This window comes from Nicotiana sylvestris, chromosome 9 (assembly GCF_000393655.2).
Source record: "Nicotiana sylvestris chromosome 9, ASM39365v2, whole genome shotgun sequence".
Lineage (NCBI taxonomy): Eukaryota > Viridiplantae > Streptophyta > Magnoliopsida > Solanales > Solanaceae > Nicotiana > Nicotiana sylvestris.
Window position 1 is genome coordinate 109,416,999 of NC_091065.1, and position 24,803 is coordinate 109,441,801.

Below are 24,803 nucleotides of genomic sequence, written 5' to 3' on the forward strand. Positions count from 1 at the left end.
AAAATTGAGGAAGTAGGGCTTGAGATTAAGGGACTTTAAAATGAGAATTTGAGGGGTCATTTGGACTCCGATTTCAGTGTTCTTGGTATGTATGGACTCGTGGGAGGATAAGGATTCTGTTTATGTGATTTTTATCAAGTTTTGAGATGTGGGCCCGGGGGTTGGGTTTGGCCAATTTCGGGATTTTTGGTATAATTTGATTATTTTCGTTTGGGCTTCGTTCTCTTAGCATATTTGACGCTGTGATTCTGATTTTGGATAGATTCGACATGAGTGTAGACCGATTTGAGGGGAAAAGGCCTCGCAGAGTAGTATTTACATCGGTTTGAGGTAAGTAACCATTGTAAATCTGGAACTGAGGGTACGAAACCTCGGTATTTGACTTGTTTTGATAAATGCGGTGACGAGCGTGTAGGCGTGCACCGGTAGGGATTGTGACTTGGTCCATCCTGTAGGGACTATTAAGCCGCGTATTTTGATTTGGAATCTTATATTATTCTGTACTTTAGTCATTTATACTGTATTATGGGCTGTATGCCATGTTTGGGGCCTTGTGCCGACCTGTTGAGACCATTAGAGGCATTTTTACTGTTTTTCCTCACTTTACTTGTTGAAAGCATATCCTCAGTCATGTTTTACCTGTTTAAATGTTTAAAACTGATTTTATCACTTCACTTCTAAATGTTCGGACTGTTCGGACTTAGTTCCCTAATTTCTATTGTTGTGCTCGAGAGGCTGTGAGGTTAATGACAGAGAGAGGTTGAGAACCTAATGGTGAGGATATTTATATATGTGTGAGTTATGGATCGGGCTACACGCCGAAGCGATACTTATATGGATCAAGCTGCATGCCGTGGCGATACTTATATGGATCGGGTTGCACGCCGCAATAATATATATATATATATATATATATATATATATATATATATATATATATATATATATATATTGGATCGGGATGCGCGCCACATCAATATGACGCTTGGGCTGTAGGAGCCCCTCCGGAGTTTGTACACCCCCAGTGAGCGTAGTCGACTATAAATTATGGGTCGGGCTGCATGCCGCAGCGGTTACTATGATTTCTGTTATTATGAGATATTAATGAGCCTGAGTGCTGAGAGTGAGTACTGAGTGACGAGAGTGAGTCACGAGTGACTGAGAGGCTACCCGAGAGGCTATATTCTGAGTGATACCTTGCCCGAGGAGCCCAATTATGATATTTTCACTGATTTCACTCTTCTTTTATAAATAGCCTCTGTTGAAAAAATTGCTAAGTATATGATTTCAAGTGTTTAAACTGAAATTGATGATTTCACAATGAAACTGGTTCTAAACTGTGAAGTTGACCTGTTATCCTGTTTTTTATTCAGTTATATGATTTTTAACTGCTCGTCACTGCTTTCAGACCTTATTTAATTTAGTTACTTACTGAGTTGGCGTACTCACGTTATTCCCTGCACCTTGTGTGCAGATCCAGGTGCCCGAGTGGTAGAGTGAGGGTCCTCAACTGATCCAGAGGTTGCCAGAGATTTCAAGGTAGCTGCATGGCGTCCGCAACCTTGTTTTCTCCTTCCTATCTTGTTCTTTTTCTGTATTTTCTAGACTTATGTTGTATCAGATAGTCAGTTATGTAGTAGAGGCTCTAGACTCGTGACACCAGATATTTGGGGTTGTGTAGTTCATGTTTATTTGACTTCCGCTTATATTTTGTTGTTTTTAAACACTTATTATTGAAAATTGATATTTAAACCTGTGTTAGAAAATGGTTTTATAAGAGGAATTTGTTGTAGTTAATGGTTTGGGTTGACTTGCCTAGTAATGAGATAGGCGCCATCAGACCGCGTATTTGGGGTCGTGACATTGATCCTAGGAGAAAATTCATCAGACTAGGTCCCTTTTTTGTTATCTTAGGAGAAAGATTCATTAGACTAAGATTTCTATCCTATGAGAAAATTCATTAGACTAGGTTTCCAATCCTAGGAGAAAGTTCATCAGACTAGATCTTTTTTTTTTGGTATCTTAGGAGAAAGATTCATCAGACTAAGATTTCTATCCTAGGAGAAAGTTCGTCAGACTAGGTCTTCTATCTTAGGAGAAAAATTCATCAGACTAAGATTTCTATCCTAGGAGAAGATTCATTAGACTAGGTTTCCTATCTTTGGAGAAAAATTCATTAGACTAAGATTTTTATTAGGAGAAAAATCCATGAGACTAGGACTTTTTATCCTAGGAGGACAAAAGTGTGAAGATCGATGACAAAATTTTATGCACAATAGCAAGACAAATAAAGGCAAAGATTTGAGAAACTTCTCTTTGTCGCCTCTTCTCTTATTTTCTTTTTCTTCTCTTTTTGTTGTTGTTTTTTTTTCTTTTTTTTTTCTCTTTTTTTGAACTCCTTGTACTGCTTTGTTCTTGTTTCACACAAAGAAAAATTTGTCTGTTTTGAAAATGGTGGTCAGTTTGTGGCCTTAAGTCTTGAGCAACTTGGCTTTTGCTCGATCAGCTTTCTGTTCTACACCAACTCTGATTGTTTCACACCCAGTGCCATTTGTATTTGCGGCTCAATCAGCCTTATCCCAATTGGAGACCTTTGCTTAGGTGACTTTTCCTGATATCTTGAATGACTCCCTACTTTTGGCAATTTGTCTGTCAGAGAGAATAACAAGTTATCTTTATTTGCGCTAAGTTGGCTAACAAGAGTCTTTTGGGGGAGCCTTTGCATGAATCCTCAAGGCATGTTGAAAGTAACAACTGAGTGTGATGGCAAAATTTACTTTGTGCAACTGAAAAGCTAATAGCAGATTTTGAAACCTTTTCTTGCTTGTTTTGAAAAGGACCGACTCAGAGTGAAGGAACACAATGATGCAATGAAACATTATCAACAAAAAATGCCCCTGTCGGGAAGGAAAGAGGGAAGAGTTTTTTTCCATTCATTTTTTTTTAATTTTGCGCTAACTAGCCTTAATGATCATGACATGCATTTTGGACTTAACGGCATGATCTATCAAACTAATCCAATCTTCCCTTTTACCATTCTTATGACCTTTGAAGTCGGACTTGTTCGTGCCAATCCTTTGCATCGGCTTCATGACTCACTTTCGACTAGTGGTGCCCCGAGGAGTTTTTACTAACAAGTCTCTCTCATTTATTCATCTCTGCTTACCGTCGCCTTATAGTGCCCGTGAGGGTTTTCACTAGTAAGACTCTCCCATTTTTTTTATTTTTCTTTTTCTTTTACTTTCTTGTGCGAGCATCTTGACAGTGTTCTATGTCGTGTGACAACCGTTGCTCATTGCATGCTTCTCTTGGCATTCTTGAAGTCATATCGGGAGGTCTTTATTTGGAAGAATTTTGGATCGGGTTGAAAAGAAAGGATGTCATGAAGGCTCAAAATATGGGGGTTGTAGACTTACAACTCTTGGAATCGACTCTTTCAAAAGTGAAATAAAATCTTTGCCCAAGTTTCAGCTATTGGGGATTTTTTGGAATTGTTTTCCTCTTTTTATTGAATTCTTATTTGGTTGGACCGAACCGTGAAACTACCTACGTATCCTTTTTTAAGGAATCAGGTCGAACGTAGTTCAAAACATCTGACCTATCAATTTTTTTCATCTTTCTTTCTTTTTCTTTGTCTTTTTTTTTTCTTTTTTTTGTTTACCCCAGCTTCTATCTTTTGGGGGCATGGACCCTTGACTGTTTTTTTTTCTTTTTTTTTTCTCTTGAACTTTCGAAGAGTTGCCCCAGTTTGTACTCTTGGGGCATGGACTTTTTTTCCATCATTTTTATTTCAATTTCTTTTGGACTTTTAACTCTAAATTTGATTCCAAAAGAGGGTGGTCAAAGAAGATAACCAGGCTCAAAAGAGGTAACAAAGGGTATAAAGTGTTTGGGTAACAGAAAAAGGGCCTCCTAGCCTCAAGAATGCCAATCATGTTAGCCCTTCACAATTACGACATTGATGGACATGTTGCTTTTTGTTTTTTTTTAGTGTAGAGCCGTAAGGACAATACTTTCCTCGCTGTAAATGACTGTTGTCAATTCGGGTGACTTTTTCTTAGATTTTGTCTTGATGAAGAAGATGCATTTTGCCACTAACTGGTCCATTTTAAGTTGCATGGAATACACCTTCTTTTGAAAAACACTTTCTATCTCTTAGTGCTAAACAAATTTCAACCCGCCCGATCTTCTAAAATGATTCAAAAGGTAGAGATCCTTAACTTCCATGAGCATGACTGCTTTGGTTCCATGTAAACTTGGCTCATGCTCATTTTTCCAATGTTCCGTGTCTTTATTCATCTTCAAAAGTGTCTCTTTCTCACTTGTCCAATTCAAGACTAAATCAGTTTTCTAAGATCTGGCCAAAAATTTCGTATGCATGTCATATCACTAGAACTAGCATGGAAAGAACTATGCACAAAATGTCAGACTGCCTTTTTTTTATTGAATAAATAATAGAAGGGTCTGATTGCACAAAAAGAAGAAGAAAAGACGACAAAATAAGCTACCATGACTCCTCTTTGTCTAAAAGAGGAGTGACTTTCCAGTTGCTAAGCGACATCTAGCCACAGACTTGCACATTAGCATTACTATGGTATTCGACCATTTTTATTGCTATGGATTTAGCACTCAAATTCTAACTTTTGATCAAAATGTTCCCCATATTGGCTGTCGGATTTCAGAATTGACAACATGGGAATTTTCACAGTACTTAATTCGCCAAAGGACTTGGACGAATTCTCAGGTCTCCCTAGCATCACAGATCATCCAAGCAGAGCGTGTCCTGTTGCTCAAAATTGGTAGAAGTTGCCTCTATTTTTATCACCAACTTTCCTACTTGCCTTTTCGTGACCTTAGTTGGATCAACAATAGTGGTTCTTGTTCCTTCGGTTGAGAAAATGCTTTTATTTCCGAGGGATCTTGGACTGTTCTTGGTGACTGGCCATTGCAAACCAACAAACCGACCACCTTTAACTTAACTTTTATTTCAAAAAAAATAAGCATGTTAGAATAAACACTCTATTTTTTCTCTCTTTTTTTGTTTCTTTTGCCTCTCCTTTTTTTCAAAATCATTCGATCGAACCTGATGTGGGTTGCCTATGTATCATGTGGAAACATGAATCAGATCCTGCGTAGTTCGGAAAGATTAGGAATAAAGTAAATAAACTAACTCTTCTTTTTTTTTTGGATTTTGAATTTTTTTTATTTCCGAAAGAAAGACTCATAGAGAAGAAAATATTTTTTGATTTAGATTTGTTTTTCGTTTTTTTAAAGGACTTCTACATAAGAAAGAAAAAATAATTTTTTTGGCTTTTGGTTTTGCTTGTTTTTTTTTTGAATTTTTTGGAGAAAGACTTCCAGGAGAAAAAAATACATATTTTTGAATTTTGGTATGATTTTTTTTTGAATGAGAAGAAAATATTTTTTTTGAACTTCTATATTTTTTTTTTTTTTGTTTTTGGACTTTTATGTTGAATTTATGAAAGAAATACTTCGAAAGAAAAGAGAAAATATTTTTTGAATCTTGAATTTTCTTTTGAATTTTCGAAAGAAGAATGAAAATATTTTTGGATTTTGAGAGAGATTAAAGGAAAATATTTTTGTATTTTTAAAATTAGGTCTAAAAGGAAGGCTTTCTAAAGAAGGAAGTAAAAGAAAATATTTTTGGATTTTTTGAAAATTGTGGGCCGGAACCGATGAGATTTGCCTACGTATCTTACATCCGGTGAGAATCAGACCCGCATAGTTCGGCCAGTTTTGACAGAACAGGGGAAACATGACTTTTGAAGAAGAGCACTAGGGTCGTAGCATCACCTAAGTGGATAATTGACGGGTAGATGTTACTAAGGATAGATTGACATATTTGGGGATTATGCTGAAACCGTTGCACAATTGCACCCACTCTCACACCTCTCAGTAGAGATAGTGATTTTGCCCAATTGACTCTCTTGAAACCAATTGGATAGGCCAATGAGACAAAGCAACTAGGGTTCAAGTAGGGTGATTACTCTCTCGAGATTTAACCCGTTAACTAGGACTACCATTTCTCATGGGTCCATCCCAATTTCTTGTTGAGTCAATTTTGGGGTCATAGACTCTCTTTCTCAAGAAGATTTAAACCCACTAAGCTTGAATCAGCGTTTGCAACCATCAATTCTTGAATAAAAACATAAAATCAACCCAAATAGCAAACACCCAATATCAATCTAACCCTAGATGACAACACCCATCAATTACTCACACTAGGGTTGAGCCACAACCCTAGCTAATGAGTTTAGCTACACATAATTAAAGAAGAAACTGAAGAAATAGAAGAACTAAACATATTAATTAATTACTAAGAAGAAACTACAATAATCTATTGTTAATGGGAAGTAAAATATGCCAAAAATGGCTACAACACCAAGTGCAGCTTTCGTCTCCAGTTCCCAGATAAAAACTGATACCTAGTAATAGTAAAATGATCTATTTATACTAGGATGGAAAAACTGGACAAAAATACCCCTGCGAGGTCAGTGCGCGTCGCACAAAACGGACCGCGGCCGCACTGGCTCTTGGACTTGAACTGTTTGATGACTTGAACTGGGGGACGCGGACCACGTGGAAGTGTACCACAGCCGCGATGGCAACTGGCGCGGTCCGCGCAGTCGTGACCGCGAATCACGTGATCAAAAGTGCCCTTCTCTGAACCTTATGAACAGGGACCGCACAAAGCAGAAGTGCGACCGCGAAGCTTCACCGCGGACCGTGGAAATTCTACCGTGGCCGCGTGACTTTAAACCTGAATATGTCATGTCTCTGAACCTCCTAGTGTGACCGCGGTCACTATTACGCGGTCCGCACTAGGCCCTTTCTTCTTCAATTCTCTTGGTCTTTGATACTTGAGCATGTTTCACTCCTTTTTGAGCCGATCTTTGACATTTCATCACTTTGTCGATCAAACCTGCAATCAAGCACAACTTGGAGCATTTTGGGACTATTTTGTATCAATTTTATACTCAAGGCATAGGCAAGTAGGGGCATAAACACGTAAAAATCCTAAGTTATCAACTCCCCAAACTTAAGCCTTTGCTTGTCCTCAAGCAAACAAAATAAAACCCACCCCTTAAAGGAACGTCCAAGTAATTCCAGCTATCCTGAAATAACCTCAACAATCATCAATTGGGACTAACAATTGCCCTCAATACGAATGCATCATTAACACATTTAAAACTTTGAAAACTATGGATCAAGTGTGACACAAGAGCATCAAGAGTTAACACATTTCATCAAAGAGCTTTTTACTTACTTTGGTCATTGTGGAACCCAAACTTCCACTTCCTTAACTCTCCCTAAGCGAACCTCACCTTTTAAGTATTGACACACAAATCGAGGTTAATGGAATTTCGCTCATCTCTCTCAAGAAGAAGGTCACAAGTCCGGCTCTAAGTACCATATGCTTGCCCCTTATGTAAGTATCCACTAATGTAAGCTCCCTTCAACTCGAGATCAAATAGGGCTTTTGTGGGGTCATTGTGAAGGCTTTTAGGTAAGGGTAGGACATATTTTTATTCAAGTGGGTTCAATCTTCCCTTAAGCATTTATTTTGATTTATTTTGGCATAACTCTCTTGACTCTTTTGAGCATTTCACTTCTTTACAAGGGGTTAGAGAGACACATTGTCACAATTTCTTATACAATTCAAAACATTTCTCCTTTTCTACTTTTTCCACACACCTTTTTCACTTTTGTTTTCCTTGAGTCCCTTTTTTTATTCTTGTTCACATTGGACTTTCTTTTTATCTTTTTCTTTTCTTGCTTTTTCATTGTCTTCCTTTTCTTTTGCTTTTGTACCTTTTTTACTATTCCTTTCTTGTATATCCCCCCCAAACTTAGATATTTGCCATTACTCAAGGGAAGATTTGGGTGCCAAGAGAGGGTAATCATTTAGAACGGGTATAGGCTTGTAGCATTGGTTCTTGAAAGAAAAAGGTTTAAGGCTCAAAAGGGTTAACTAGGGATCATCTCACTGGTAGGCTATGGAATTTTTCAACTTAACAATTGGATCAAGGAGAGCCTATAATCACTTCTCAAGTCAAATTTCACCTAGGATTTCGCCTCAACAAACATTCAGGGCAAGTTCTAGACCATTGGCTTAGGACTTGGACTCAAATTTCGATTCCTCACCACACATGCTAGGGGATTGCTAAAGACATCGAGTCGAGGGCCCACCACGACCTTAGTTACGATTCAAGCATACAATGGTCCGAAAAAACCACATGATGATTGTTTGGTCAATGCAAGAGTCTCAAAGCCACGACTTTTACCATCCTGAACACAACATTATATCTTTGACCATGGGATCAAAAGCAAATGTGCTAGGCCCAAGTGAAGCTTTGCTTGAGGTACCTTTAACTACAACTATCAAAAACAAAAGAAAAATCAAAGAAACGAACTCAAACCCTTAAGAAGGTAGTCACGTCATCTATCATTGGGAAGAGCCACCCGGTTTGCACAATACTCCAACCTTGGAAAGAACCGTGACATTAAGAAAACCAAGGGCTTATTGGAGGCGTCAAAAACAAAACAAGAGGCTACGAGCCTAACTACAAAGCTAAAAACGAATTTTTTTTGCGAAAATAGAAAATAGAATGAATATGTACAATAGGGGAGTAGAATATACAACGGGGATGAATACATACAGAAATGTAAAGTTATATACAGCCCAAAATTATAAAAAAATCAACAAAAACATAAACTAAGAATCTATATATACAGTCATTCAGATAAAAGTAGGGCGCACCCCCACGAATAAAAGCTGGCATTGTCCTCAATGACAACTATCAAATAAGCATAAAAAACAAAGTAAAGGATATAGGAGCTCCCTAGGCCTGGTTCGTCTGCATGGGATCATCAGTGGTCCCCAAGTCCTCTGTATGTACGGGAACCTCAGACTGGTTCCCGATCTCCTGCTGCTCAGCTGCTGGGACTGGGGATGTCTCCTGGACCGGTTGGATGATAGGTGCATCACTGGAGGGGGTCTCATGTGGGTCTGCTAGCTCAATAACTGCACCAACTGAACTGGGGAGCTTCCTCTTCTTCCTTGGAGGCCTGGGTGCCTGCTCCTGCTCTTGCTGTGGCTGTGGCACTAGTGCTGCTGCTGGGGCTGGATCCCCGAATAGCAAGTCTAAAGGCATCTGGTCTGCTAATAGCTTGTCCACATTAGTCCTTAGCACTCTCACCGACTCCTTGGAAGCCCTTGACTTCCTCATCTTCTTGTGCTCCTTAGCAAGCTCCCTTAAAGCCTTGCCATGTGAATCCACCGCCTTAGTCAAGGCGTCCTGAGTCCTCATAATCTTCTCCTGATTATCCAGGAGTTTCTTCAGTGTATCCTCAATAGACTGAGGAATCTGAGCAGTGGAAGGTGCTGAATGGGCCTCAACTGTAGCAAACAATGTAGGTAACTTGGATGTCGCAGCTGACATCCAATTGTTCAAACTGGTTAGTGTCCGGCTCAATTGATGGGCCGTGAAAGGATGAGTCCGGGAAGAAGGAACCCCCGGGTCAACTGAATTACTGGGGCCAGTAGAAAAGGAGGGTCGTGGAGGCAAATCATCAACAATGGTGGCAACAGGCATGGTGGAAGGCTCTGTGGAGGGCTCAACAGAAGACTCTACCGCAACTGGCTCCTCAGACTGGCCAGCTGGGGTAGAAGCAGGCGGTTTGTAATTTTTGTCCTTAAGGTTGTCTGACCCCTTCAAACTGTACCAGGAGAACGGAGCCACAGGTTTGACCTTGACATCAAACGGTCTCTTCTCCACCTCCAAATTCCGGAAATACATAGTGAGGGTGCTGGGAAAAGGGTAGTTCCGGTCATGCTCAACCCCCACTGTAGAAATGGTGCGGGACATCACATTTCCCACGTTGATAGGATAGCTTGCCATAATAGACGCAATAAGAACCGCCCGAGCAAGTGGAATAGTCTGATCATGGGTGGTCGGGTCGAGCCGACTACACACAAAGGTCAACCACCCTCTAGCTTCGAAGTTGAAAGTTTTCCGAAGTATTTTGGCCCCTGCTTGTAACCACTCTGGAACCGTACCCGAGATTGCCAGGTATGAAGCTAACCACGGACGAACCTCCTCGCCCATTGCTAACTTTTCATTTTAAAGGGACTCATCTTCATCAATGAACCCTAAGTATTCATTCAGTGCCCTCTCGGTGAATACCACATTTTTTTTCTCACCTTGGTCACCTTAGTGCCCTTTAAGATATGGGCCACATTGCTGTAAAATTCCTTGACCATATGCTCATTCGCCTTCAAACAATTGTCTTTAAAGAACTCCCAACCTGCTCGAGCCTGAAACTGTCTATGCACATTGGGGTATAGGGGTAGAAGGTCTTTGTCAATAAAGCTTCTCTCAAGAATCAACTTCCGTGACGGCCACCATTACCTAAACCTGTGGAACGCCACCTGGCTGACAAATCGATCTTCACAAACTTCAGGTTTTCTAGTTCGTTCAACACCCCCAACCTAGGGCACACCACTGTCCGGTACTTCATTATCACTATTAGTCCCACCTTCTGCACTCTCCCTAGATACTGAAGTTGTGGGGGAGGTGGATTATTCACCGTTGCCTACTGCTGAGCCATCAGATGACTCAGAAGGTACACGTTATGTGTCTTGGGCAGTATGTGAAGATGGGACTGCAGGAGCTGGCCCTGAGTCAGAAAAGAGGTCTTGAGAGGGTACGTACTCACACCCCGATTGGTCATCTATAACAACTTGTTTCCTTGTTTTAAGTTTAGGTCGTGTAGTGAGTTTAACTTGTTTCCCTTTTCCTCCCCGGGAGGAGTCACCTCGGTCGGGCTGTTTGGCACCTCTTCCTCGTTGTTTTACCATTGTCTTCAAGCAAACGCATCTAACATTATTAGTTGAAGCACAAGTAGTGAAACTGGTAAATAAATTAAAGTTGCAGACAACAAACAAAATTGTTGCAGACACTGCTGTAGAACCAGTCATCACGGCCCGCGCACAAGGGAGCGCGACCACATTGGGGGTACCACGGACCGTGCAAAGGCTACCGCGGTCCGCGTTGATCAAGTAACAACTAAAGTCCTTCTCTGAATCTAAGCACCACGGTCCGCATAAAATGGGTACGCGGCCGCGTTGGGCCAACGCGGACCGCACAAAAGTTACCGCGGCTGCGCTGGGCACAAGTTATTCCTCAGTCAATCAAGCATCGCGGACCGCGTGGAAGTATAACGTGGACCGCGTTAGGGCACCGCGGACCGCACCGGGTCAATTTCAGACTAAGCTAGGGTTGCATATTTTCTTCTATTTTTGTTCAAATTTTTACCCCTACTTGTCCCTACTCAGGTACCCAATCCTTAGTTACTTTAAACTAACATGAAAGCTACCCTAGACTAACAAATTCAAAGAAAATCGTGAAGAAAAAGAAGTTACAAACTACTGGCAAGTAAATAAAATAAAAAATAAGAAAGTAATTAATAATGAATGCATGAAATGTTACCAGTATTAGGAAGAATGAATGCAATTTATCCAAGCAAGCAATAATTTCAGTCTTGGCAGAGGATGAACAGTAGAATTAGGGTTCTGGGTTTTCAAATTGCGAAAAGGGTAAAATGAGACCCTTGATCTCTATTTATTGAAACCCAGTGGGACCCGTACTCACCTACTAGCGCGGCCGCACAAAAGAGACCGTGGACCGTGTTGGGTTTATTTGTGTGACCCTTCAATAATCACCCTACGCGGATCGCACTAACTTGATCGCGGCCGCGGTGAAGAACTTCAGAGAGTCCCTTCTAAACTCATGTCGGTGCGGACCGCGCAAAGTGCACCGCGTCCGCACTGGCAACTTCAGAGACTATGCAATTTTCATACTTTGTTTTGCACTGCTTCAACACAATCCCTGCAACATCTCACAAACAATTAGCTCAAAAATTCTTAAGCTACAAAGAAAATCAAAGAGAAAGAAAAAGAAAAAAAAAGACATGGGTTGCCTCCCAAGAAGCGCCTGATTTAACGTCGAGGCACGATGCATGTTACCACCACATCATTTTAGATGAAAAAGCGCCACTATGTGGCTGCCATCGAACTTTCCAAGATAATGCTTAACCAAGTGGCCGTTAACTCTGAAGACTTCACCATTTTTATTTTTTAGATCAAGAGCACCAAACGGGGTCACGAACACAACTTCAAATGACCCACTCCATTTTGACTTGAGCTTACCCGGAAACAGATGTAGCCGGGAATTAAACAATAGAACTATATCCCAACTTTGAACTCCTTGCCCCGAGCATATTTGTCATGAAGTCCTTTTGTTTTTGTACAAGGACGAGCTGGAGTATGCATGGAATCTAAACTCATCGAGCTCATTAAGTTGTTCAACCCTCAGATTTGCAGCAACATCCCATTCTAAGTTCAACTTCCTCAAGGCCCACATAGCCTTGTGCTCCAAGATGGCAAGCTTTCCCAAACACCAACTGGTATGGAGACATACCAATTGGGGTCTTGTAAGCTGTCCGATAGGCCCAAAGAGCATCATCCAATTTTTTCGACCAATCGGTCCTATTAGCATTGACAGTTTTAGACAAGATACTCTTAATTTCTCGGTTGGAGACTTCCACTTGACCGCTAGCTTGAGGATGATAGGGGGTGGTCACTTTGTGATTAACTCCATATTTGGCAAGCAATGAATCAAAAGCCTTGTTGCAAAAGTGAGATCCCCCGTCACTAATGATAGCACGGGGAGTGCCAAACCTCGTGAAGATACTCTTTTTGAGAAATGCCACAACACTCCGGGCTTCATTGTTGGGTAAAGCCATGGCTTTAACCCACTTGGAGACATAATCTACCGCCACAAGAATGTAAGTGTTTCCACAAGATCTCAATAAAGGACCCATGAAGTCGAGGCCCCAAATATCAAAAATATCTACCTCGAGAATCGTATTGAGGGGCATCTCATCCCTTTTTGAAATTCCGCCGGCTCGTTGGCATTCATCACATCTTTTGACCACATCACCGACATTTTAAAACAAGGTAGGACAATAAAATCCGCAACTGAGTACCTTTGAGGCCGTCCTCGCCCCGCCATGATGGCCACCATAGGATGAAGAATGGCAAGCCTCTAGGATACTCAATTGTTCCTCCTCCGGAACACATCTACGAATCACACCATCCGTGCAAATCTTGAACAAGTATGGCTCATCCCAATAGAAATCCAAACTATCCCACTTGAGCTTTTTCCTTTAGTTAGAAGAGAGCTCACATGGGATTATTCCGGTCACAAGGTAATTGGCAACATCAGCGAACCACGACATTCCACTCATTGACACCACAAGGGGTTGCTCGTCGGGAAATGTATCATTGATCTCAAGGCCATCACAAGGCCTCCCCTCCTCCTCCAAACGGGACAAGTGGTCTGCCACTTGATTCTCACTACTCTTCCGATCAACAATTTCTAAATCAAACTCTTGAAGAAGAAGAACCCATCTCATCAATCTTGCCTTTGAATCTTTCTTGGCCATCAAATACCTAAGGGTGGCATGGTTGGTGTGCACAATAACTTTGGCCCCCATAAGGTAAGGACGGAACTTTTCCATAGCAAAAACAATAGCCAATAACTCCTTTTTGATGACTGTGTAGTTCCTTTGAGCCTCATTCATGGTCTTTCTTGAGTAGTACACCGGATGGAACATCTTGTTGATCCTTTGGCCTAAAACCACCCCCACCGCAATGTCACTAGCATCACACATGAGCTCAAATGGTAAGCTTCAATTTGGTGCGGTGATGATGAGGGTAGTTGTCAGTTTTTGTTTAAGGAGCTCAAAAGCCTCCATGCACTTCTCATCGAAAACAAACTTGACATCTTTCTCTAGCAACTTGCACAACCGGTTAACTACCTTAGAAAAATCTTTGATGAACCTCTGGTAGAAACCCGCATGCCCAAGAAAACTCCTTACCCCTTTGACAGAAGTAGGGGGAGGAAGCCTTGAAATAATCTCGATTTTGGCCTTATCAACTTCAATTCCTTGCTTCGAGATCTTGTGACCCAACACTATACCTTCTTCTACCATAAAATGGCACTTTTCCCAGTTTAGAACAAGGTTGGTATCTTCACACCGAGCCAACACTCTATCCAAGTTTACCAAGCATTCCTCAAAAGAATCCCCAACCACGCTGAAATTATCCATGAAGACCTCCAAGATATCATCCACCATGTCGGTGAAAATAGCTATCATGCAACATTGGAAGGTCGTCGGAGCATTACATAATCCAAATGGCATTCTAGAGAAAGCGAATGTGCCATAAGGACATGTAAATGTGGTCTTCTCTTGGTCTTCCGGGGCAATTAGAATTTGATTGTACCCTGAGTAACCATCCAGAAAGCAATAGAAAACTCGGCCCACAAGACGATCAAGCATTTGGTCAAGGAACGGCAACGGGAAATGATCTTTTCTAGTCACCTTGTTTAGCTTCCGGTAATCCATACAAACTCTCCAACCCGTCACTGTCCGAGTCGTAATAATCTCATTGTTTTCATTGGTCACCACAGTCATTCCACTTTTCTTCGGTACACATTTCACCGGAGAAGTCCATGAACTGTCAGAATGGGATAAACCACATCAGCGTCAAGCCACTTGATAACCTCTTTCTTTACTACTTCTTGCATAGCCTCATTTAGTCTTCTTTGATGCTCAAGTGAAGGCCTCGCATCCTCCTCCAATATGATTTTATGCATGCAAAAGGCGGGGCTTATACCCCGAATATCAGCTAGAGTCCATCCGATTGCCCTTTTTCGCTTTTGAAAAACCACCAAGGTGGCCTCAACCTGCATGTTAGTAAGGCAAGAAGAAAGAATAATAGGTAAAGTAGAATTTGAACCCAAAAATTCATACTTGAGGTGTGGAGAAAGTGGCTTCAACTCCAACACCGGTGGCTCCTCAATCGATGGCTTTGCTGGTGAAGTTTTGTGGTTTTCAAGATCTAAAGATAGCCTTCTAGGCTCATAAGAATATGAACCCATACCGTGCAATGAATTCACGTACTCCACTCTACTAGCATCATCATTGACATCCATATTAAGAAGCACGGCCTCAAGAGGATCTTCAACATTGATCATTGAACTTGTGTCATCCACTATCACAGCTATGACAATGTCCACAAATGAACACACCTCCGTGCTATTGGGTTGTCTCATTGATTTGCAAACATGGAATACCAACTTCTCATCTCCCACTCAGAATGTCAACTCACCCGCTTCAACATCAACCAATGCCTTCCCTGTAGCTAGGAAAGGACTACCAAGAATAATCGGCACTTCAAAGTCCACCTCACAATTTAATATGACAAAGTCGGCCGACAATATGAGTTTATCAACACGGACAAGAACATCATCAATTATGCCCAAGGGTCGCTTCATCGACCGATCCGCCATTTGAAGTCTCATTGAGGTAGGTCGAGGTTGCCCAATTCCCAAAGTTTTGAATATTGAGTACGACATCAAATTAATACTAGCCCCCAAGTCACAAAGGGCCTTAGCAAAATCCGCACTTCCGATAGTACAAGGGATAGTAAAAGCTCAGGGATCCTCAAGCTTGGGTGCCATTGAATGCACTATGTCACTCACTTGATGAGTCATCTTAATTGTTTCACACTCCATCGACCTCTTCTTTGTAATCAAATCTTTCATGAACTTCGCATACCCCGACATTTGCTCAAGTGCCTCAACCAAAGGGACATTGATTGTGAGACTCTTCATCATGTCAATGAAATTTTTGAATTGATTGTCACTCTTTTGCTTTGCTAAGCGTTAAGGATAAGGTGGAGGTAGCCTAGGAAAAGGTGCCTTGGCCTTTTGTACAACCGGCTCGGACATGTCAATAATGTGTTCCCTAGACGGCTTCACGACATCTTGAGTCTCCACCTCGGCTTCATCATCAATATCAATCTGCACATCATTGTTCACATTTTGATTAACCATATCATCAACAATCAAAGGTACATCATCATCCCATAACTCAACATCTTCATCCATAGCTTGCTTTTGCATCCCGCATCTCCCACTTCTTGTTGTAACTGCCATCACATGATTATTATTCCCACCCTCTGGGTTCACCACCATATCACTTGGTAGAGCACCCTTGGGACGAGTATTCAATGCTTGAGAGATTTGGCCTAATTGCACATCCAAATTCCGGATAGATGTGTTATGCGAAGCTAATTGGGCCTCGGAATCTTGGTTCTTTTTCATCATTTGCTCGAACATGCTTTCAATTCTTCCCATATCACTTCCGGACGAACTCGGACCTTGAGAAGGAAAAGGGGTGGATTGTTCGGTTGTTGGTACATCCCCGTCTTTGAAAGCCTTGCCCCCGGTTGCCTTGGTTCCCGCTATTGTTCCACTCTCCTTGATTGTTGTTGTTGCCCCAATTATTGTTATTGCCATTCCAATTTCCTTGGTTGCTTTGATTACCCCAATTGTTGTTTTGGTTGTTGTTATTCCAATAACCTCCGCCTTGTTGTTGATTGTTGTTCTTCCAATTACCTTCGCCTTGTTGTTGATTGCCCCAATTTCCTGGGGGATGCCATTGTTGATTCGAAGAGTTGCCTCTATTCCCTTGGTAGTTATTGACATATTGGACCTCTTCGCTTTGATCATCATAGCACTCATTTGAATAACCACCACCATCATTGTTGTTGTCATATTGTTCACAATTACCTTGAGGTTGTTGTCCTCTTTGCCTCCTTTTCAACATAGAAACACCTTCCATTGCATTGACTTGGCGCGGGTTTTGGACTTGTTGCAATTGCGCCTTTGCTAATTGATTCATAGTTGTTGTAAGTTCGGCTATCGCTTGGCCATGATCGTGCAATTCCGTAAGCTCCCCGGCAACTGCGCCAAAAAGTGATCGCTGCCGACTCGACACTACACTATGGTAGGAAGAGCGGGTCGCAATAGCTTTTACCCGAATAGAGGTCCTGGATCGAATTTCCACAGGGAGCTAGTAGTGGAGTTGTATTTTCTGTCTAGCCTAGAGTTGCGGTTGTGCTTCTAATGTCACTTCAAACATTTTTTGAGTTTTTGTATTTATAACCACTATTATAAAACTAAGGATTAAAACTAAATTATGCTACGAGATATTGCTAAGTTGTAATTAATGGGAAGAAGAGCACTAGGGTCGTAGCATCACCTAAGTGGCTAATTGACGGGTAGATGTTACTAAGGATAGATTGACATATTTGGGGATTATGCTGAAACCGTTGCACAATTGCACCCACTCTCACACCTCTCAGTAGAGATAGTGATTTTGCCCAATTGACTCTCTTGAAACCAATTGGATAGGCCAATGAGACAAAGCAACTAGGGTTCAAGTAGGGTGATTACTCTCTCGAGATTTAACCCGTTAACTAGGACTACCATTTCTCATGGGTCCATCCCAATTTCTTGTTGAGTCAATTTTGGGGTCATAGACTCTCTTTCTCAAGAAGATTTAAACCCACTAAGCTTGAATCAGCGTTTGCAACCACCAATTCTTGAATAAAAACATAAAATCAACCCAAATAGCAAATACACAATATCAATCTAACCCTAGATGGCAACACCCATCAATTACCCACACTAGGGTTGAGCCACAACCCTAGATAATGGGTTTAGCTACACATAATTAAAGAAGAAACTGAAGAAATAGATGAAGAACTAAACATATTAATTAATTACTAAGAAGAAACTACAATAATCTATTGTTAATGGGAAGTAAAATATGCCAAAAATGGCTACAACACCAAGCGCAGCTTTCGTCTCCAGTTCCCAGATAAAAACCAATACCTAATAATAGTAAAATATTCTAATTATACTAGGCTGGAAAAACTGGACAAAAATACCCCTGCGGGCCGCACAAAATGGACCGCGACCGCACTGGCTCTTGGACTTCAACTGTTTGATGACTTGAACTGGGGTACGCGGACCACGTGAAAGTGTACCGCGGCCGCGATGGCAACTGGCATGGTCCGCGCAGTTGTGATCGCAGATCGCATGATCAAAAGTGCCCTTCTCTGAACCTTATGAACGCGGACCGCACAAAGCAGGAGTGCGGCCGTGAAGCTTCACCACGGACCGCAAAAATCCTACCGCGGCCGCATGACTTTAAACCTGAATATGTCATGTCTCTAAACCTCCTAGTGTGGCCGCGGTCACTTTTACGCGGTTCGCACTAGGCCCTTTCTTCTTCAATTCTCTTGGTCTTTGATACTTGAGCAGTTTTCACTCCTTTTTGAGCCGATCTTTGACATTTCGTCACTTTGTCGATCAAACCTGCAATCAAGCACAACTTGTGAGCATTTTGGGACTATTTTGTATCAATTTTATACTCAAGGCATAGGCAAGTAGGGGCATAAATACGTAAAAATCCTAAGTTATCAACATAGCACGTAAGATGCATCAGGGTGGTCTTTTGATTTTTGGGTACACCTGTCCTAGATGGACCCAACCTCTATGTTGAGTCCCCAAAGTCGAATGCACGTGATGCAAACAAGCGTTCCTACTAGGGATCCGGCATGAGGCTATGTTATTCTAGGTTTAAAAACCTGGGTGTATTGTTTTCAAAATTCTACTACCGTTTTCAAAATACTTCATATATACTTTATATATATACTACCGTGGTCATATGGTACCTTGCATGGTATTAGTTTATAATTATCGGATATTATTACTTGATCCGTATTTTATCCTAAATTGGCAATTTTCAACGAAACTCGTTTTCTCTAATTCGTACATCCTTTATCCTTCATGACACTTATTTATTGCTTGTTATAAATAGCGTAAATACATTAACATCAAGATGATCTCACCCCCGAGTCTACGTCAATTAACTAGAGACGAAATATTAACGTACGAAAAATGCGAGATGTAACATCATTCCCCCAGAAACATTCGTCCTTGAATGTTCAACTCCCCGTGATCCATATAACTTTGGCAGGGTCGCCTTTATAACAACACTACTACAAACTCTCCCTATATAAGCTTAATAATCCAATGCCACACCGGACCACAATTATCAATAACGACAATGGACTCGCATGACCAATGACAATAATCAACATAAGAATTTATACACATACCTTATAATTATGACGTCTCAGTCGGACCCTTCTCTGGAGTAGGAAATAAGTAAGGATATCTAGACTTCATGTTTTACTCGGCCTCCCAAGTCATCTCTTCCATATTGTTGTTTCTCCAAAGTACTTTCACGTAGGCTACCTCCTTATTCCGCAGCTTGCGGATTTGTCGGTCTAGGATGGCAATCAGAACTTCCTCGTATGATAAGTTCTCTGTAATCTATACGTCATTCGTGGGCATCATTCGGGTAGGATCACCAATGCACTCTCGTAACATAGATATGTGAAATACTGGATAGACAGACTCCAATTCCGAGGGCAATTCTAACTCATAAGCTACTTGGCCCTCTCTCCGAATGATTCTATAAGGTCCAATATACCGTGGGCTAAGTTTGCCTTTCTTGCCAAACCTCATCACACCTTTCATAGGTGACACCTTTGAATACCCAGTCATCAACTCTGAACTCTAAATCTCGTTGCCGCACGTCAGAATATGACTTCTAACGACTCTGAGTTGTTAACAGCCGCTCCCAGATAAGCTTTACTTTTTCTATGGCCTGCTGAACCAGGTCTGGTCCATGCAACCCAGATTCTCCAACATAAAACCACCCTATAGGAGATCTGCATACGCCCATACAAAGCCTCGTATGGACCCATCTGGATACTGGAGTGGTAGCTGTTATTATATGCAAACTCGATAAGAGGTAGATGTTCATCCTAACTTCTTTTAAAATCCAGCACACATACTCGCAACATATCCTCGAGCGTCTGAATCATGCGCTCGACTTGTCCATTCGTTTGTGGCTGAAAAGCCGTGCTGAGATTCACCTGAGTTCCTAGACCTTTCTGAAATAACCTCCAAAAATGTGTTGTAAACTGGGCCCCATGGTCAGATATAATAGATATTGGTACTCCGTGTAGTCGCACTATCTCTTTAATATATAATTTTGCATAATATATTGTTATATATGTAGATCTGACCGGAAGAAAATGAGCTGATTTTGTGAGCCTGTCGACTATCACCCATATGGAATCAAATTTACGATGGGAACGAGGTAAACTTGCGATAAAGTCCATATTTATCGCCTCCCATTTCCATGTCGGGATCTCTATAGTCTGTATTAGCCCTCCGGGCTTCTGGTGCTCTATTTTCACCTGTTGGCAGCTAGGGCATTGAGCGACATACTCAGCAATGTTCTTCTTCATATTGTTCCACCAATACACATCCTTAATATCATGATACATCTTTGTCGACCCAGGGTGAATGGAATGCCATGAATAATGTGCTTATGACATAATCCTATCTCATAGCCCTGCTATATCTGGAACACACAAACGACCCTTGTATCTGAGAACCCCATCTCCTTTGATTTCTAACAACACCTTCTTTTGTTGTGGAACCCGCTCTCTCAACTTGACTAACTCTAGATCCCCGTACTGCCTCTCCTTTACTTCAGCTATGAGAGATGATTTCGCACTATTTTGGAGTACAACTCCTCCATTGCCAGAGTCTACTAACCGAACCCCCAGATAAGCCAATTGATGAATCTCTCTAGTTAATTGTCTTTTCTCAGCCTCTATATGTGCTAAGCTATCCATAGATTGACGACGTAAGGCATCTGCTACAACATTAACTTTCCCTAGATGGTAGAGAATGCTAACATCGTAATCTTTCAATAACTCAAGCCATCGCCTTTGTCGCAAATTCAACTCTTTTTGCTTGACGATATATTGCAAGCTTTTATGATCTGTAAACACATCAATATGAACACCATATAAATAATGTCGCCATATCTTAAGTGCATGGACAACCGCAGCTAATTCGAGGTGTGGGTCGGATAATTATGCTCATGCTTCCTTAACTGCCTTGAATCATATGCAATTACTTTTCCATGTTGCATCAAGACACTTCCTAACCAGACACTTGAGGCATCGCAATACATGGCATAACCATCTGGACCTTCTAGAAGTGCTAGAACTGGTGCTGAGGTTAACCTATTCTTAAGCTCTTGGAAACTCTGTTCACATGCCTCTGTCCACTAAAACTTAGTCGCTTTCTGCGTCAGCTTTGTTAATGGTACTGAAAGAGAAGAAAAACCCTTTACAAACCTCCAGTAATATCCTGCTAAGCCTAGAAAGCTATGAATCTCTGCCGGAGTGGTAGGTCTAGGCCAGGATTTCACAGTCTCAATCTTCTTAGTGTCTACCTTTATACCTCCGTTAGATACAATATGCCCCAAGAATGCTACATACTTTAACCAGAATTCACACTTAGAAAACTTAGCATACAATTTATTATCACGGAGGGTTTGGAGTATTGCTCGCAGGTGATCCACATGCTCATCCTCTAAACGTGAATAAACCAGAATATCATCAATAAAGACTATCACGAATAGATCCAAATATGGCCGGAATAAGTTATTCATCGAGTCCATAAATAAGGCAGGTGCATTCGTCAACCCGAAAGACATGACAAGGAACTCGAAGTGGCCATATCGAGTCCTGAATGCTGTCTTGGGATATCTTTCTCCCGAACTCTGACCTGGTGGTACCCTGACCTCAAATCTATTTTTGAAAAGCATCTAGATCCCTGCAACTGATCAAACAAGTCGTCTATCCTTGGAAGTGGATATTTATTCTTAATAGTTACCTTGTTCAGTTTCCTATAGTCGATACACATCCTTAGCGAGCTGTCTTTCTTCTGTACAAACAATACCGGTGCACCCCAGGTTGAGGTACTGGGTCTGATGAAACCCTTCTCCAGTAAATCTTTTAACTGCTCCTTCAACTCCTTCAATTCGGCAGGTGCCATTCTATATGGAGGGATGGATATTGGTTGCGTTCCTGGAAGCAAATCGATACCAAAATCAATCTCTCGCTTTGGAGGAATACCTGGAAGTTCATCTGGAAATACATCCGCGTTCTCTTTGACTACTGGAATAGACTGAAGTGTAGGTATCTCAGCATTCACATCTTTAACTCGCACAATATGATAAATGCACCCTTTTACGATTATTTTCCTCGCCTTTAGATAGGAAATAAACCTGCCTCTGGGTGTCGCTGTATTACCTACCCATTCAAGGACTGGCTCACCCGGAAAATGAAATCTAGTTGTCATTGCTCTATAATCAACCATGGCATAACAAGCTGCCAACCAGTCCATGCCTATGATACCATCGAAATCCAACATCTCTAGTTCAACTAGGTCGGCTGAGGTCTGACAACCACAATTCGATACCGTACAACCTCGGTAAACGCATCTAGTGATAATAAATTCTCTGACTGGTGTAGATACCGCAAAAGATCACTTAGTATTTCAGGTACTATACCAATTTTCCGTGCGACAAATGGGGTAATACATGATAAAGTAGATCCTGGGTCTATCAAAGCATAAACATCGTGAGAACAAATGGTCAACATACCTGTCACAACGTATGGTGATGACTCTTGGTCTGTCGACCTGCTAGCGTATAGATACGATTCTGGTTACCTCCTGAACTGGACCCTCTACCTTTACCAGCCGAAGGCTGAGACTCGCGCCCTAAAGGATGCACGGACATAGCTGATCCTGTTGTTGAATTCGTTGGTTGTGACATAACCCCAGAATATCTATTTGGGAAATATCGCATCATATGACCTGGACGTCTACATGTATAAAAAGCATCAGAACCGGCTCGGCATTGGCCCAAGTGTCCTCGACCGCAGATGGCACACCGCAGCAGAAACGACCCTGTCTGCCTCGAACCTCATTGTCGCTGCAAACTTGAAGCCTGGTAGCTCTCACCTGGTCCTGACTGAGTATAGCAGTCATACCTGTAACCCTGTAGCTGAGGTAGCGAAGGTCTAGGTGGTCGTTCGAAGTACTGGGGCCTGTAACTACCCTGAGATTGCTCTTATGATTTGGCAAATCTCATCCTCTTACGATGCCCTAACTCAGTCCTCTCCGTACTCTACTGCCGACGCCTACCCCTCTCTATATTCTAGGAAAATGCCTGAATCTAGGAGATATCCATACTATCCTGTAATGCAGCGGTGGCACATGCCTCGGTCAACTCTAGGGCCAACCCTGCTATAAACCTATGGATCTTGTCCCGCATAGTAGCAACTATGGATGGTGCATATCTAGCAAATGAGTCAAAACGGAGACTACATTCTTGAACACTCATATCGCCCTGCTTGAGGGCTAGAAACTGATCGAGTCGGGCCTGTCGGATCTCTTGTGGTAAGTACTGGTCAAGGAAGGCATCTGAAAAATTCTCCCAAATAGCAGGAGGTGCATCACATCCCTAGAACTTTCCCATCCCTCTTACTAAAGGATGGCTATATCTCGGAGTCGAAAAGTTGCTAACTCAACTGCCTCTTTCTTCGTGGCATGCATAACCCAAAAGATCCTATGAAGTTGATGTATGAAATCATGCGGGTCCTCCCTCTGATCTGTCCCCATGAACTCTGGGGTATTCAAAGAAATAAACTCTCGGACCCTTGAACTCTTAGATCCCTCAGAAGGTCCTGCACTAGCGGATGCCCTAGACTATTGCTGGGTAGCTACCAACTGTGCCAACAAATGCACCGCACTCCTCAAGTCCTGATCTGATGGAAGCGGAGGGGGAACTGGATGTGCGATCTCCCTAGGAATCTCCTCAGATGGCGAAGGAGCCGATAATCACTGGGTAGGGGTCTCTCCCTACGACTCCGATTGGGCCTCATTTGCTGGGGGTACCCTACTAGTCCCATCACCTACTGCTTTTTCTCTCCTCTAGCTAGCTGTAGCCTTCCTAGTTACCATCTTTGCATGCAAACGTCAACACGTAAGTGTAACTTAAATTTCCTATAACTTAGTGCTACAACACAATTTAGATTTGAAAGAAGGGTAACCAACTCCTAAATGCCTGTAGTCCCCTGCTTATATAATGTGGTGCACCACACATCTATAAATAAAACCCTACTAGACACGACTTGTATACTTCCTAGGATAGAACTGCTATGATACCACTTTTGTCACGCCCCGAGCCTGGGGGCGAAACCGGCACCCAGTGCCTCACCTATCCTTGCATACCACTGGCGACTAAGAGACTCTGAACAAGTAATGTCATATTTTGTCCATGGGCCACATTGCAAGATAATGTGCGATGCAAAATATAAAACTGAATAGAGACTAACGCTGACTAAATGTCAACATAAAGCCATAATTACTACAACTGACAAGCCAACAAAATATACGTACAGGGCCTACAAGCCCAACATACTGCACTAACTGATAGGATATATCTACAAGCCTCTACTGATAGATGTATTGTGATCGGAATAGGGCTCCGACCTACCCTTAACCTATCTACATATATGCACAAGATGTACTCCAAACTGCTAGACCCATCAACTCCAAAAGACGGTGAGCTTATCGATAAGGCTGAACTCGGGCAAACACCTACTTAGAAGGTCTACTCATCTGTATGTCTGAACCTGCACGCATGAAATGCAGTGCCCCCAGAAAGGAACGTCAGTGCGAAATAATGTACCGAGTATGTAAGGCAATATATTGAAGCTGAAACTAAATTGATAATATAATAACTGAAAATAACTAGGAGTCAAAGAAAATATGAAGATATGCTTATCTGCTGATACTGACTCAATTTTCTCAATATATTAAGTAAAATAGTTGTCCGGCCTTATAAGGCTCGGTATA

At 41.8% G+C, this 24,803-nt stretch overlaps 1 protein-coding gene across 1 annotated transcript; it reads right to left on the reverse strand.

Annotated features, from left to right (window-relative positions):
- Positions 1–20,425: 20,425 nt before the first annotated feature.
- Positions 20,426–22,310, reverse strand: LOC138878036 (uncharacterized). The gene is made up of 3 exons (XM_070157692.1): positions 21,771–22,310; positions 21,219–21,372; positions 20,426–20,868 (listed from the first exon to the last, which is right to left on the reverse strand). Exons 1-3 carry the CDS (start codon positions 22,308–22,310, stop codon positions 20,426–20,428), a joined length of 1,137 nt encoding a protein of 378 aa, XP_070013793.1.
- Between the last annotated feature and the right edge of the window lie 2,493 nt (positions 22,311–24,803).